This window comes from Zonotrichia leucophrys, chromosome 8 (assembly GCF_028769735.1).
Source record: "Zonotrichia leucophrys gambelii isolate GWCS_2022_RI chromosome 8, RI_Zleu_2.0, whole genome shotgun sequence".
Classification (NCBI taxonomy): domain Eukaryota; kingdom Metazoa; phylum Chordata; class Aves; order Passeriformes; family Passerellidae; genus Zonotrichia; species Zonotrichia leucophrys.
This window is the reverse complement of record NC_088178.1, coordinates 25,936,331-25,949,105: the sequence shown is the minus strand read 5'-3', so window position 1 is coordinate 25,949,105 and position 12,775 is coordinate 25,936,331. Positions and strand designations below refer to the sequence as shown.

Below are 12,775 nucleotides of genomic sequence, written 5' to 3'. Positions count from 1 at the left end.
GCAAAACTCCCCCATTAGCTGAAAGTATGTAGCCCATAAAACATGATCCATTTGTGGTGAATTACGCTGGAAACATAAATTGACACACACAGAGCTATGATCGCTCGTGCCATTTTCCATCTTTAATATTTTACAAGAAGTTTGAGGAGTCGAGCTCATGAAAGACAGAGTGGAAATAACCTGATCTCCTGGAAACTCCCTGTAGGAAGCAGCTGTGGCAGCAAACTTCGGCTGTCCGGCGGGCCAGGTTGGGCTTTTAAAGTCCCTGGAGTGGAGAGGGGAGAAAGAAATGAAGCAGAGAGGAGGTTGGGGCAGTGGCAGCTGTTGGAAACAGTTTCCTCTAACACCATTTTAGCTGTTGAGGTTCTTTTTTGGGGTTTTTTGAGGCAGCTACAGGAAGATGAAGAATAACCCCACACAAAGAGTGTCCAGTTTTGGGGGGAAAAGGAAAAACTTGAGAGATGATGGGATTTCCAGTGCTGGTCTGGAGATGAGAGTGAAGCAGCTGCAGAACAGGTCCTGTTCCCCCAGCATGGTGTGTCAGAAGGAGCTGTGCCGCAGGGATGGATGGAGGGATGTGGAGGAAGCAGGACAGCATGTGTTCAGCCTCCTCCTTCAACAGGAGTAGTTAATAACTGCTAAACACACGTTTTTTTAAGAAAAAAGGGATGTTCTGTTGGTTGGAGCCCACATGTTGTCTCTGCAAAACACTTGTCCCAATCGCCGTGATCCGTGGGGATCATCTGCTGCTCCCTGTGCAGCGAGGCAATCCCGTGCAAAAACCCAGCCACTCCAGCAGGCGTTCCCAGCCCTGCACGGGTCCCAGCCCTGAAACATCTGCAAGTATTTATGGAGATAACAGTGTGCAGAGGGACTGACTGCCTTTCTGGCAGAGCAGGGCAGCCCTGCCGAGGGGGCCGCGGCGGCCGCAGCTTGGAGCGAACATTTTGGATGCTGCTGCACAAAAAAAGCAAGAGAAGAAGGAGAAATAAAAAAGCAGCTTTCAGCTCCTCCCTGCCTGCCAAAATGTTTGCACAAGCTGGGCGTCACCTTATCCAGAAGTGTCCTCTGGAAGCGGTACCACATGGGATAATGCAGGGGCTGGGATGCTGCGGCACCGAGCCTGGAGCATCCCGGGAGCAGCCTTGATGTTGGGGCAGGAGCTCACTCCAGAGAATGCACTCAGCAGCACAAACAATGAATGTTCTCTGAGTCCAGCTGCCACAGGGGATTTTTCTCTGGTGGAAATGCTGCCGTGTCCCACAGATGCTTTTTCTCCAATAGTCAAACAGTGTTTGCTCTCCAGCTCGAAATGCAGACCCCAAGCATCACCTTCAGGCCCAGGCAGGGTGCCTTCAGGTGGCTGTGTCCCCCGTGTGTTTGGTACCTGTTCACCCCACACCTTCACCTGCTGTGGGATACAGGGGGAAGGACATCAGTACCTGGCCAGCAATGACCCTCTCCTGCAGCACAGGGCAGGCATTGTGGAGGACACTGGCTCTTGAATTGATGGGGCTTGAGGTTTGGCCTCTGCCAGCCCTGATTTTTGCCTTCCACTTGGTTTCATCACTCATTCACCTCTTCTGATCTCCCCTACCCCAAACCCTGCAGCTGAGATGTGTAGGAAGGGCTTTGGGGGTGGCCAGACCTTACTGGGGGATGGTGGGAGGTGTCTGCTGCCCCTGCTGCACTTTGCATTCACAGACAGAGTTAGCAGCTCAGAAGCAAAAATAAGTCAACTTCCATGCCTGGAGAGGACTTCTGCTAAAGGAGGTTGATGCTGCAGTTGGACCTCAGAGGTTTGTCTTCTCCTCTCTGGTGGGACATGGATGGAGAAGGCAGTGGGGAGGGTTGTCTTGAGGTGCTGTGACCTCGTCCAGATGAGGCTGGCAAGGAACTAAGGGCAGGGGCTGGTTCCTTTTGGCACCTGGAAGATAAATGGTGGTGTAAGTGGTGGGATTGCAGCGGCTGGAGCAGAGAAGCTGGCAGGAGGCTGTTGGTTTAAATCTGCTTGGCTCCATCTCACCACTGAACCATTCAAATTAAAAAAAAATTAAAAAAAAAAAAAAAGAAGAAGAAAAAACCCACCCTCTTACTTTATTTACATTGCACTCAAGTTTCCGCTGTACAAAAGATTTGCAGGTGCAAATATGTCCTGCCTTCATTAACTTCCCCTCCCTTTTTAATTTATGTGATTTCAATTTTCCTTCCCTGTACTGTTAATTAGGGGACCCTCTAATCAGTACCATTATCACAGTGGTATTCATGTTTAGGAAAGCTGCTAAACAAATGCTTGCAAAATTGCTAAATGGCTAATTAATGTCTGTTAATTAAGAAAATTGCTCATGGTAACAAACCATGCCATTGCTGGCAGCAGCTAGAAGGCGAACACTTGTTGAAATTAGTAACGAGGCAGGTAGAGAACATCTGCTCCGGCGCCGGTCCTGGAGCTGCCGTCGCTTCCCATCACCTACTGACAGAGCTCCTCTGCTTTCTCTACCAATTACACCTCCTTGGACTCAAAAAATACTTTTTTTTTTCTTTTTTTTTTTTTCTTTTTTTTTTCCCTTTTTCCTCACGTTAACACGCACCGGTATATTTCTTGCACCAAGCTCGCGGTTTTTCCAAGCAAATTTTGATTTTGTGCTTTTAAGGGAAATTTAAAAAAAAAAAAAAATTAAAGTGGGCGTTCAAGCCCAAAATGTCAGCGACTGCTGCATTGCAGTCTTAAACCTGCACCAACTAATCTCTCCTTTTTTCCCCCAGACATCCTTTCTTTGCTCGTAAGCCATTTCACTGGCATCCTTAGGGAATGCACCTCGAGGAAGGATGTTGCATCCCTTCAGCGTGGCGGTGCAGCCCCGGCTGTGCCACCCAAACGCTGCCCAGGTGTGAGCTGGGATGTGCTCCTCATCCTCTCTGCTCACTCCAGCACCTCCAGTGAACCACGGTCAAAACACAAACCCGGAGGTGTTTCCAACCTTTGGGATGTGAGAGGAAAAAAATCATTTTTATTTTTAAATTTTTTTTTAGTTTTTTTTCCTTTTTTTTTTTTTTTTTTTTTGTTTGTTTGTTTGTTTGGGGGTAGTTTTTCTATTTCCCCCCAACCTCTCTGGTCCTCTCCTGCATATTTTTTTCCCTCATTGCACGCCCCTGAAAAGTGTTTCCCTGTGTGTTTATCATTGCAGACTTGGTTGAACCACTGGACCGTTTACTCTCAATGTGGCCACTGTATTTTGACAGATGTTCTGATTTGAATATATATTTTTTTTCGCATATATCATTACTCATTGTTCAGCTGCAAATGAAGAGAAACTCAATTAAAAAAAAAATAGGATAAAAAATTTACTTAAAACCGGGAGAACTGACTCCCTGACTGAACAGGTCCACCCGTGAATCCTTTTTTTAGCTCTTTCTGCGCTTTCATGTGCTAATCTATAACCTCCTTCTACTGTCTGACCTCACAGGGACCGCCTGGGTCACAGCCCTCGCCACACGCACAGCCTCCACCCCACAATCCTAACAGCATGATGGGACCCCACAGTCAGGTAAAGACACTAGTGATGGGTAGGGCTGTGAACCGGGACGTGCGCTCGATTTACTCCTTTTTTCTCCCTCTGTAAGCATGCTGGGTACCCGCTCCCCGGGGAGCATCCCCCCAGGCACCCCAGCTCCAAAGCAAAATGTTGGTTTTTTCCCTTTTTTTTTCTTTTTTTTTTTTTTTTCTTTCTCTCTTTTTTTTTTTTTTTGGTGGTTTTTGGATATGCAGTTGTCAATGGACTGAGAAGTCAATCATGGGTATCAGACTGTTTTACCTTCCCAAGGTAGCCTGAGAAATTTAACTTGATGTGGATTTTTAAGCTTCTGTTAGTAGCAGCAGTTGTAAAAAGAAGTAACGTTAAGCCTTTCTTCTTTTTTTTTTTTTTTTCAGTATTTAGCACTGGGTTTTTTTGTGTGTGCGTGTCTGTATGTGCTTATTTGCCACTTTTTTTTTAATATATCTCTATATATTTAAACTTGGACATTATCTAACACTCAGGGTTTCCCATGCACTAATTTTAACAGCCTCACCTAGTATTGCCAATGTCAAACACGCTCTCAAACAATAAACCTACAGAGAAAAATGTCTAAAAAACAGACTCCAGACACCTTTCTCTTTTTTTTTTTCCCTTTTGAAACGCCACTTTTTTAAAAAGGATGTCTCCATAAAAAAGAAAATTAAATTAAAAAATAAAATAAAAAACCAAAAGCAGTTTGTACAGGCTAACCAGCGTGTGTGGGGAGCGTGCTGCCTCCCCAGGGCTCAGCCCTGACCCCCTTTTGTGTCCCCACAGCCGTTCATGTCGCCGCGCTACGCCGGAGGTCCCCGGCCCCCCATCAGGATGGGCAACCAGGTACTGCACTCCCAGGATTCTGGATTTCCCAGGGGTAGCTGTTATTTGGGAAGGGGGATGAGGGCCAGGTGTCCTGCAGATGCTCCTTGGGTTTGGGTGGCAAGCATCACCTCCTTGGTCACCCTCCTTTTTCCTAGTGCCGGACCATCAGGTGTCACTTAACAGTGATGGTTTAATTTTATTGTGAGGTTTGGGCCTATCCAGGGGGAATGTGCTGCTTTCCAGCCATGGTGTCCCCAGCAGGGCTGTGCCATGCTGCATGCTCGCTGCCCGGCTGGATTTTCCCTGCAATCGCAGAAAATTAAAGTGATGGAGATAATCCTGCTGCTGGGCTGAGCGAGTGTTTAGATCAGCGGCGGGGTCACGCAGGGCAGGTCACTGCTGAATTTTTTGGGTTGGGTTTATCCTCTTATCCCAGCTTATACAAGGGCAGTTTGTTTCTGGACTTGTGGATGGAGGCTTCCACCCCACGCCCTGCCTGGGCGCATGCGTGGCCTTTGGTTAAGGAATTCCTCTCCTTGCCAATGATGCCATGCAGATCCATAGAATAATGACCAAATTTGTCACTAAAGGGAAATTAAAGGAAACCTGTAATTCCTCTGAGCAGCAAAGGTGTCTGTTCAAAAATTATCATGGGAGCTTGGTTTTTTTTTGGCTATCAGCATGATTCTTCTGTAGGTCTAATTAGCAGTAAGAGCAGGATAGTCAGGAAGTAGGATGTGCCAGCTTGCTCTGGGTTTGTGCTTGCTGGATTTGAGACTTGAATCTTTAGAATTTGCTAACTGATGCTGAGATGTAGCTGAGAAAAACCCAGAAGGGACTAATGGAGGACCCCCATGGCTGGAAGAACCTTCCACCCAGGGCAGTGATGGATGATCTAATGAGGTATTAATTCACTGCACCTCCTCATGGGTCAGTTTTAACAGGACCCCATCCTGCAGTGGTTCTTGGCTCATCCCAGGCTCTGCTGCTGGTGAGCACAGTGAGCTGGGCAGGCAGGAGAGGCAGGGGGGACTGGTTTGAGGAGGTTGTTCCCACAGCAGGATCAAGCATCCAGGAGTGGGTAAAGTTAATTAGAAAGATTTAATTTTTTTACCCCAAACACCACATAACGAACACATGTTTGTACCTAGGCAAAGCTCAGCGAGGTTATGGTCACATCCTTAGGGACAAGAGGAATAAATAGGCAGGCAGGAAGGTCAGACAGCAGAAGTGTAAATATCCACCTCTGCAACCCTCCTGGTTTATCTTCCTCCTGCTGCCAGCTTCCAGCCTGCAAAAAACTTGGGATTGGGCTGATTGTGCCTCAGCACAGCCGTGTGCACCCAGGGCCTGTGCTGTGCTCCAGCACGGGGATCCTCAATGTTGGCATCCAGCATAGCAAAGCTGTTTACAGCTTGCTTCCCTCAGGCAGACAATATCTGCATTTTTCTTCCCCTTTATCTGTTTGGAGTAGCCTTTGAAGCTTAAATAGCAGCATTGCCTGAGTAGAACGTGAGTTTGGGGAGGCCTTGCTCTGCTACACATGGAGCATCTCCCCGCCACAGCCAGTGAATCACTGCCTGGCTTGGCCCTGGTGCTGTGTGTCAGCAGGGTGCCATGCTGTTGGTCACCTTTCCCTGCTGGATTTGACACCTCTGTCCTGCTCAGCCTGGGTTTTCCCCTGCTTTCCTAAATACAGCAGTATTTGGCATGAGGGGAGGGGGAAACACCTTGTTTGGGGTTTCGAGATGGTTTGCAGAAGGATGAGGGAGGCAAAGACCTGGAGGTTGTAGCAGTGTAATGTGGGATGCAGCAGGGTACAGGGGGATGCAGGAATTATTTTTTTAACCTTGCTCCCTTGCTTTCACAGCCCCCGGGTGCTGTTCCCGGTACACAGCCATTGCTGCCCAATTCGATGGATCCCACGCGACAGCAAGGTAAACCCAGCAGAGCAGGGTGAAGCGCCGATGCTCTTAATTAGCTGTTAATTCAGGACCCAGAGTGGCTGTGGTGCCGTGTAACACCCCTGCTTTCCTCCCACCAGGGCACCCCAACATGGGCGGCCCCATGCAAAGGATGAATCCTCCGCGAGGGATGGGCCCCATGGGTCCCGGTCCGCAGGTAAGCCCGGAGCCAGAGCACATCCCACAAACCATGGGAACAACCTCCTGGGGCTCGGAGTTCCCCCCCACACCCTGTCCCCCCATTAGTGTTAATGTGTTTTACATTAGCCTTGCATCTGGAAATCCCTCCTTTCAACAGGAGTGAGGTCTTCAGAGCTCATTAAGGGTATTAGAGCCTCCCTCCTGCCCTTCTGTCAGAGGGGATGGCACTTAGCTCCGAGCTGGAGCAGCCTTTGAGTGCATTACACTGCCTGCCTGGGAAACAGTTAAAACCCTAACTGCAGGAAAAGGGAGGGAGGCTTGCATTTGAAATTAATAAATAAAAAGAAATGGCAAAGATCCCTTTAGCAAAGGGAATAAGGCTTTCCCCTGCGAGGTTCCCCTCCACCTGCCCTTCTTGCTGCCTGCTTGAGCTCCGTATTTCAGGAAAGGGGAGTAAACTTGAAATTAAGCAGATCTGGGTTAATATATGCTGTCGTTCCGTTGATTCACTTCATGGAGTGGCTTGTTGTTGACTCACTCCTGTTTGTTCCTTCTACGAGACTTCAAAACCAGATTACCATATTTTGGTTGGAGGTTTATCCTCTCTGCATCGTCGCCTACGTGGAGTTTGTAGCGCGAGGATCAGAGTCTGTCAGGAGAGGAGCGGGCGCGCTGAAGTTTTGTTTTGTTTTTCCCCTGGAGACTGTTGAGATAAGTGAATGTTGTGTAAAGAGGGAGTTGTGTCATGTCTTTAGCACCAACCTGAGGATGCTGCTCGGGGGTGCTCAGCCACGTCCACGGGCACCTGAATGGGAATCCATCCTCGGGCAGGGGACAAAAAACCTGCGCGAGCATCGTTTCACAGGCAAGCCCTCCCAAAGCGCTGCTGCTGTGCTTGAAATCCTCCTTTCCTGGAGGATTACACCCAAAAGGGAAAAAAAAAACAAAGGCATTTGCAAGCGTGGCCTGCGCCAAGGCGAGCGGCGGCGGCTTGCCCGGGGGAGGCTGCTTCCCACTTGCAGAGCTCGCCGCGAAACTTGGAAGCGCGGAGCGCGCGCTGAGCGCCGCGTGGGATGGCGGCGGCTCCGGGAGCCGGCAGGAGTTGTGAAATGTTCAGAGCTTTATTTTTGACTCCACCGTTCCCTGTGTATGTACATTAGGGAGAGGTTTTTTGAGAGGCAGCCTTTCCCTGGAGAAGCGCTGGGCTTCCCAATCTGGCACCCGCAGGCGCTGCCTGCCTGCAGCCATCCAGGAATCGGCGCCTTCGCAGGCAGACACCAAAAATACCGACCCAGACCCCGCAGCCCCTCGCACCTTGTGTGCCCTGGGCTTGTTTTCCTTTAAGCTTTGCATTGGGACCTTCCTAAATCCTTCTCAGACCATTCCAGAGGGCTTCAGAACATCCAGCCAGGACATCCTGGAGTCCTGACAGCAGCTCCTTATTACACAGCAGTGATGAATCATCCCTTTCAGCTGATTGCCGCTGCCTTTTTCCCTTTAGAAATCCCATTTGTAGCTCTGCACAAGCCAGGAGAGGGTTTGCCAGCACCAATATGAAGAGGGTTTGTAGCTCTCTGGGTTTTGGTGGTGCCTTGCCCAGGTCTCCCAGCACAGCTGCGTTCCCTCCTCACCCTCCCTGAGTATCTTTCAGCTGGCTTCATTTTCCAGCCTTTCAGCCCCAATTAAAAACGCTGAGCCCGTTTTTTTGGTTTTTTTTTTTTAAACAAGGGGCTTGATGCTGCTATTCAGTGTAAATGGCTGAAATTTCTATCAATTAGGGACTTACTGGTAATTTGTTTGGGGAAAACCCTTTTTTGCCTCTTCAAAACAAACTTTGGTGATGCCCTCAGCAGTGCACCGTGCACTGGTAAACCCAGGTAAAAAATGACAATACTAAGTATTGTACTTAAAATCAAGTTTGAGGCACTCCAAGGGGCTGTGGTGTAGGAAGTGGCCAGCCATCCCTCCTCCTGCTGTAGCAGTTTTTTCTTTAAATGGCAGAAACACAGTCCAAAAAGATGCATTACAGAAGAGAAGGGAGGTGGGAGGGGAAGAGTGGCAACGCGACCTAAATCTGGCTGCACGTCGCCTGGAGGGCACACGGAGCACAGCACAGACCAAATGGAGCGCAGCATTCGGGGGATTCCTCTTCCTCCACTGCCTTGGGCTTGGCTTTGTACTGGAGCTGGTTTTAGGAGATGAGGGATGCAGATCTGAGGCTCCCAGTCCCAGCTGGAGGCTAAGCCAGGGAGGAATAAGGCAGGAGAGGGGGCCCAGGGGGCTGCCTGCCCTCACCCGCTCCAGGGGATGGAGCAGAGAGCTGGGGAGCAACAGAAAAACAACAAGCCTGGCTTGGTGTTCCCTACTCCATCAGTCATCCAGGGAGCAAGCAGTGCTCCATCTCATGGGGAGCTCATGCAGCCTTTCCTCATCCTTACACTGCAGCAGGAACCTTCCGAGTGGTGCCTTTTCTCCTCCTCCTGCCCCTGTTTTCTCCTGCACAAAGGGAAAAATCCAAAAGGCTGTTGCTGGCGCTGGGGGCTGTGCACAGAGCTGGGAGGGGGATGTTTTTCCTCCACAGAGAGCAGGGAGGGGGAACTTTGGGGCTCAGCCTGGCTCCCATCCATATTCAGCTGCCTGGGGTTTTTTTATAAACACAATTGCCTCTTATGTTCATCGTCATTAATTTTTTTTTTAAAGCTCATTTTTGCACACAGACCCGCTTGTTTTTTTGTTTGTTTATTGGCTTTTTTCCCCCCTTTCTCTTGTCTCTGGTGTCCTGCCCGTTACGGTGGACTGACCCTTGGTTATCGTTGCAGAACTACGGCAGCGGCATGAGACCTCCACCCAACTCCCTAGGTCCTGGCATGCCTGGAATTAACATGTAAGGCAATCCCCACTCTGGGAGGTTTCACCACGGGCTCGGGAGTGTCTGCAGAAAAGCACAAGGTTTATTTTTTCCCTTGTTTAATTTTGTCCCCAGGGGGCCGGGCGCCGGCAGACCGTGGCCGAACCCCAGCAGTGCTAACTCAGTGAGTATCTTGGGCTGGTTGGGAAATGTCCTGCAAATGGGATCATTCCCCATTAGCTGAGCCCTGCTAACGAGAGGAGAGGTTCCCCAGCCTCTTGCTTAGGCTGCTGGGACTCCCATCCTGGCCAGGCTGTGCCCTGATGGGGTGCAACCCATGGCTGAACTGTCCCTCTTGTCCCTACAGATCCCATACTCTTCTTCATCGCCTGGTACATACGTGGTGAGTCCTCCTGCCCCTGCTGTCTGTCCTGTCGTCAGGAGTTCATGTGGTCTGGGGGGAGTCAGTGCCATGGGAGGTGGCTGGGCTGGGGTTGGGGTTGGGGAAGGTGTTTGAAGACATGGAAAGGTGGGCAGTGCTCATGTTTGCACATCTGACCCCAGCTTTGTTTCCACAGGGTCCCCCCGGCGGCGGTGGCCCTCCAGGGACACCCATCATGCCCAGCCCTGCAGGTATGAGCCCTCTGAGACCCCTCTCTGTCCAGGGCCATCCCTGCCCTGTTGGTAATGAGCAATTTTTGTGGCTTTTGGCTTTCTGGGAAGTGAGTAGCATGGGCTTCTTGACTTTGGGATTGCATTTGGAGATGTTCCTACATCCCCCTGTGGATTTGGATGCTGGAGGGCTCAGGAAGGTGAGGAATTACCACCCTCCCCTTCCCAGCCAGGAGTTGAATTCTTTTTCACAGTTGAATTTCTGTGATTAAAAACTTTGTGGATCTTCATTAAATACAAATTAACCAGAAAATGGTGGTAGTTAGAGGGAATTTTGGGTGATAAAATACAAAAGAATGAGTTCAAGTGGCATGAGTTTGTTTTAATTAAGAAATGAATTAATCACCCGACTTACTGGGCTTCACTGTTCCACAGATTCAACAAATTCAAGTGACAACATCTACACAATGATTAATCCAGTACCGCCCGCAGGCAGTCGATCGAATGTAAGTCTGCTTTCTAATAATTTACATATCAGATACCATAACAAATCATAATTAACTTCATCAGTTGAGAGTAAAGCAGTTTAATTGATTTCAGCCATTTGTTACAAAACAGAAATAAAACAAACCATCAAAAAGCGATTAACTCTTGGGCGACTTTGTTAATTTTTTATGCTTATTAAGAGAGCAGCAGTCCTGCTGCTCTGGCCAAGGTGCTGGGTTTTGTGGGATATGGACAACCTTAAATCCTGTGGAATTCTGGTTGGAATGCTGTGCTGCAGCTCTGGGTCCAAATTTTATAGGTGAACCCAGAGGACAGTAAGCCCCACAGCCTGGGAGGGTGATAAAGCCCCATGTTGTGCCAGGGAATGTGTAGATTTGATATTAGAAACTTTTTGTCATTGAAGGGGTTGCCAAGCATTGGAAAGTGCTGCCCAGGGCAGTGGTGGAGTCACCGTCCCTGGAAATGTGTGGCTCTGGCAGTTCAGGGTGTGGTGTAGTGGGTGCTGAGTTGACTGTTGGACTTGGTGATCTCAAAGGACTTTTGCAGCCTCAGCAATTCAGTGATTCTGCAGTACCTCCCTCCTTGCCCTGCTCCAGAGGGATGGCTGGGGCAGGGACAGTCCCCAGGGGCCACCGTGGCAGCTGCTTGGGGTTGTTTTGTGGCTGATTTTGGGTTTGTCCCCTTTTCCTTGCGCAGTTCCCAATGGGCCCCGGCTCTGACGGCCCCATGGGCGGCATGGGCGGGATGGAGCCCCATCACATGAACGGATCATTAGGTGAGCCTTGGTGTCCTCCATCCATCCCCTGGGGACCCTGGCAGTGTCCTGTGTGCCTGTTCCCATCCTGGGCTCAGCGCCCAGCTGGCACCCGTGCTCAGAGCAGAGCCTTTGGGTGGAAGGCAGCGGGGCTGTGGGGGGCACAGGGCTGTGGCTGCAGGCCCAGTAAGGCTCTTCTCCTTTCTCTCCCCTCTCTGCAGGGTCAGGAGACATAGATGGACTTCCAAAAGTAAGTGGGGTTGGTTGCAGGGCGGGTGTGTGGGCTCTGCCCTTCCCTCGGCACTGGGGTGCTGCTGTGACCCTGATGGATGGGGCACAGGGAATGTGACCACAGCATTGTCCTGCCCCTGTGGCGTTTCGGGGGGTTGTGGGGACCTGCTCACCACCTCCTCTCCATCTCCCACAGAATTCTCCAAACAACATAAGTGGCATTAGCAATCCCCCGGGCACTCCAAGAGACGACGGGGAGCTGGGAGGCAACTTTCTCCATTCCTTCCAAAATGACAATGTGAGTGAGTGAGTGCCTGGGGATGGGGGACAGTCCCCAGGTGTCCCAGCACTGGGATGGGTGGGCTTGGCACAGTGGGGGCCTTTTGGGCTTGGGTTGTGCCGTGTGGGAGCTGCTGCCGGACAGAAGGGTGGGCAGGGGGAGATGAGGCAGTGGGGGGAATTTTGGGGTCTGTGGTGGGATGGGGTGCACAGGTGGAGAGGAGCTGGCACAGAGGTGGCTCTGCTGGCCTGGCCCATTGGAGGCTCCGTGGGTGGCTGCAGACATGCCTCCTGTTCTCCCTCTATTAGCAGCATATACACATGTGCATGTTAATTATTTGTTTCCAATTGCATCTCGCCCCATACTGTTCTGCTGATTTTCTTCCCGGAAAAGCAAGTTACAGCTCAGATTAGGGCCCTGATAAATTGGAGTCTCCAGCATATCCTCTCTTCCTGGTTTATTAGCTCCAATTAGGTTGCTGTGTAGTTGTCACCAGCCTCCTTTTGCATCCCTCCCTTGGCTGTCCGGGGCTGTGACCCGCCTGGTTTCTCACCGTGGCTCTGTCTCTCTTGCAGTATTCCCCCAGCATGACGATGAGTGTGTGATTTCCCTCCCCCTCCTCCTCTCCAGGATCAAGAGAGTCAGCTGCCGTTCGGAGGATCTCAACGAATTATGCAAGAAGAAGAAGAAGAAGAAGCTAGGTGTATGGGCAGGGACACGCGTGGCGGGGGCCAAAACCCCAGGTTTAGTTTCATGCAATAAAAAGGCTGAACTTTTTATTCCATAAAACATGAAGGACAAAACTTAAAATATTTCAAGACATGACAAGACCCTTCTTTGTGCAGAAGGGTTTATATATGTACATGACACTTCTTTTTGGAAACAAACGGAAGCCTCTAGCACCCAACTCCGATCTCTTTGCTTTGTTCTTTTAAATAAAGACAGAAACCGAACCTGTTGTATGTTTGTGCCGTGCGACACCAGGAAGCTAGTCTAGATATGAAATCATGTTGTCTCTGTTGTAGTCATTTTTTTAAATAAACTGGACAGTTTACAATGGTG

At 50.0% G+C, this 12,775-nt stretch overlaps 1 protein-coding gene across 2 annotated transcripts in view; it reads left to right on the top strand.

Moving 5' to 3' along the window:
• The window catches only part of SSBP3 (single stranded DNA binding protein 3), a 54,081-nt gene extending 41,306 nt beyond the window's left edge, over positions 1 to 12,775 (top strand). The window contains exons 6-18 of one of the 2 annotated variants that reach the window (XM_064719607.1): positions 3,468 to 3,548; positions 4,335 to 4,394; positions 6,247 to 6,313; positions 6,421 to 6,497; positions 9,301 to 9,365; positions 9,465 to 9,513; positions 9,697 to 9,732; positions 9,908 to 9,962; positions 10,377 to 10,447; positions 11,145 to 11,223; positions 11,424 to 11,452; positions 11,630 to 11,731; positions 12,289 to 12,775. In XM_064719607.1, the coding sequence (XP_064575677.1) occupies positions 3,468 to 3,548; positions 4,335 to 4,394; positions 6,247 to 6,313; positions 6,421 to 6,497; positions 9,301 to 9,365; positions 9,465 to 9,513; positions 9,697 to 9,732; positions 9,908 to 9,962; positions 10,377 to 10,447; positions 11,145 to 11,223; positions 11,424 to 11,452; positions 11,630 to 11,731; positions 12,289 to 12,318 (801 nt within the window). In that variant the 3' untranslated portion in view covers positions 12,319 to 12,775. The remainder of the gene's footprint in view (positions 1 to 3,467; positions 3,549 to 4,334; positions 4,395 to 6,246; positions 6,314 to 6,420; positions 6,498 to 9,300; positions 9,366 to 9,464; positions 9,514 to 9,696; positions 9,733 to 9,907; positions 9,963 to 10,376; positions 10,448 to 11,144; positions 11,224 to 11,423; positions 11,453 to 11,629; positions 11,732 to 12,288) is intronic. The other variant, XM_064719608.1, reaches the window with a different exon arrangement.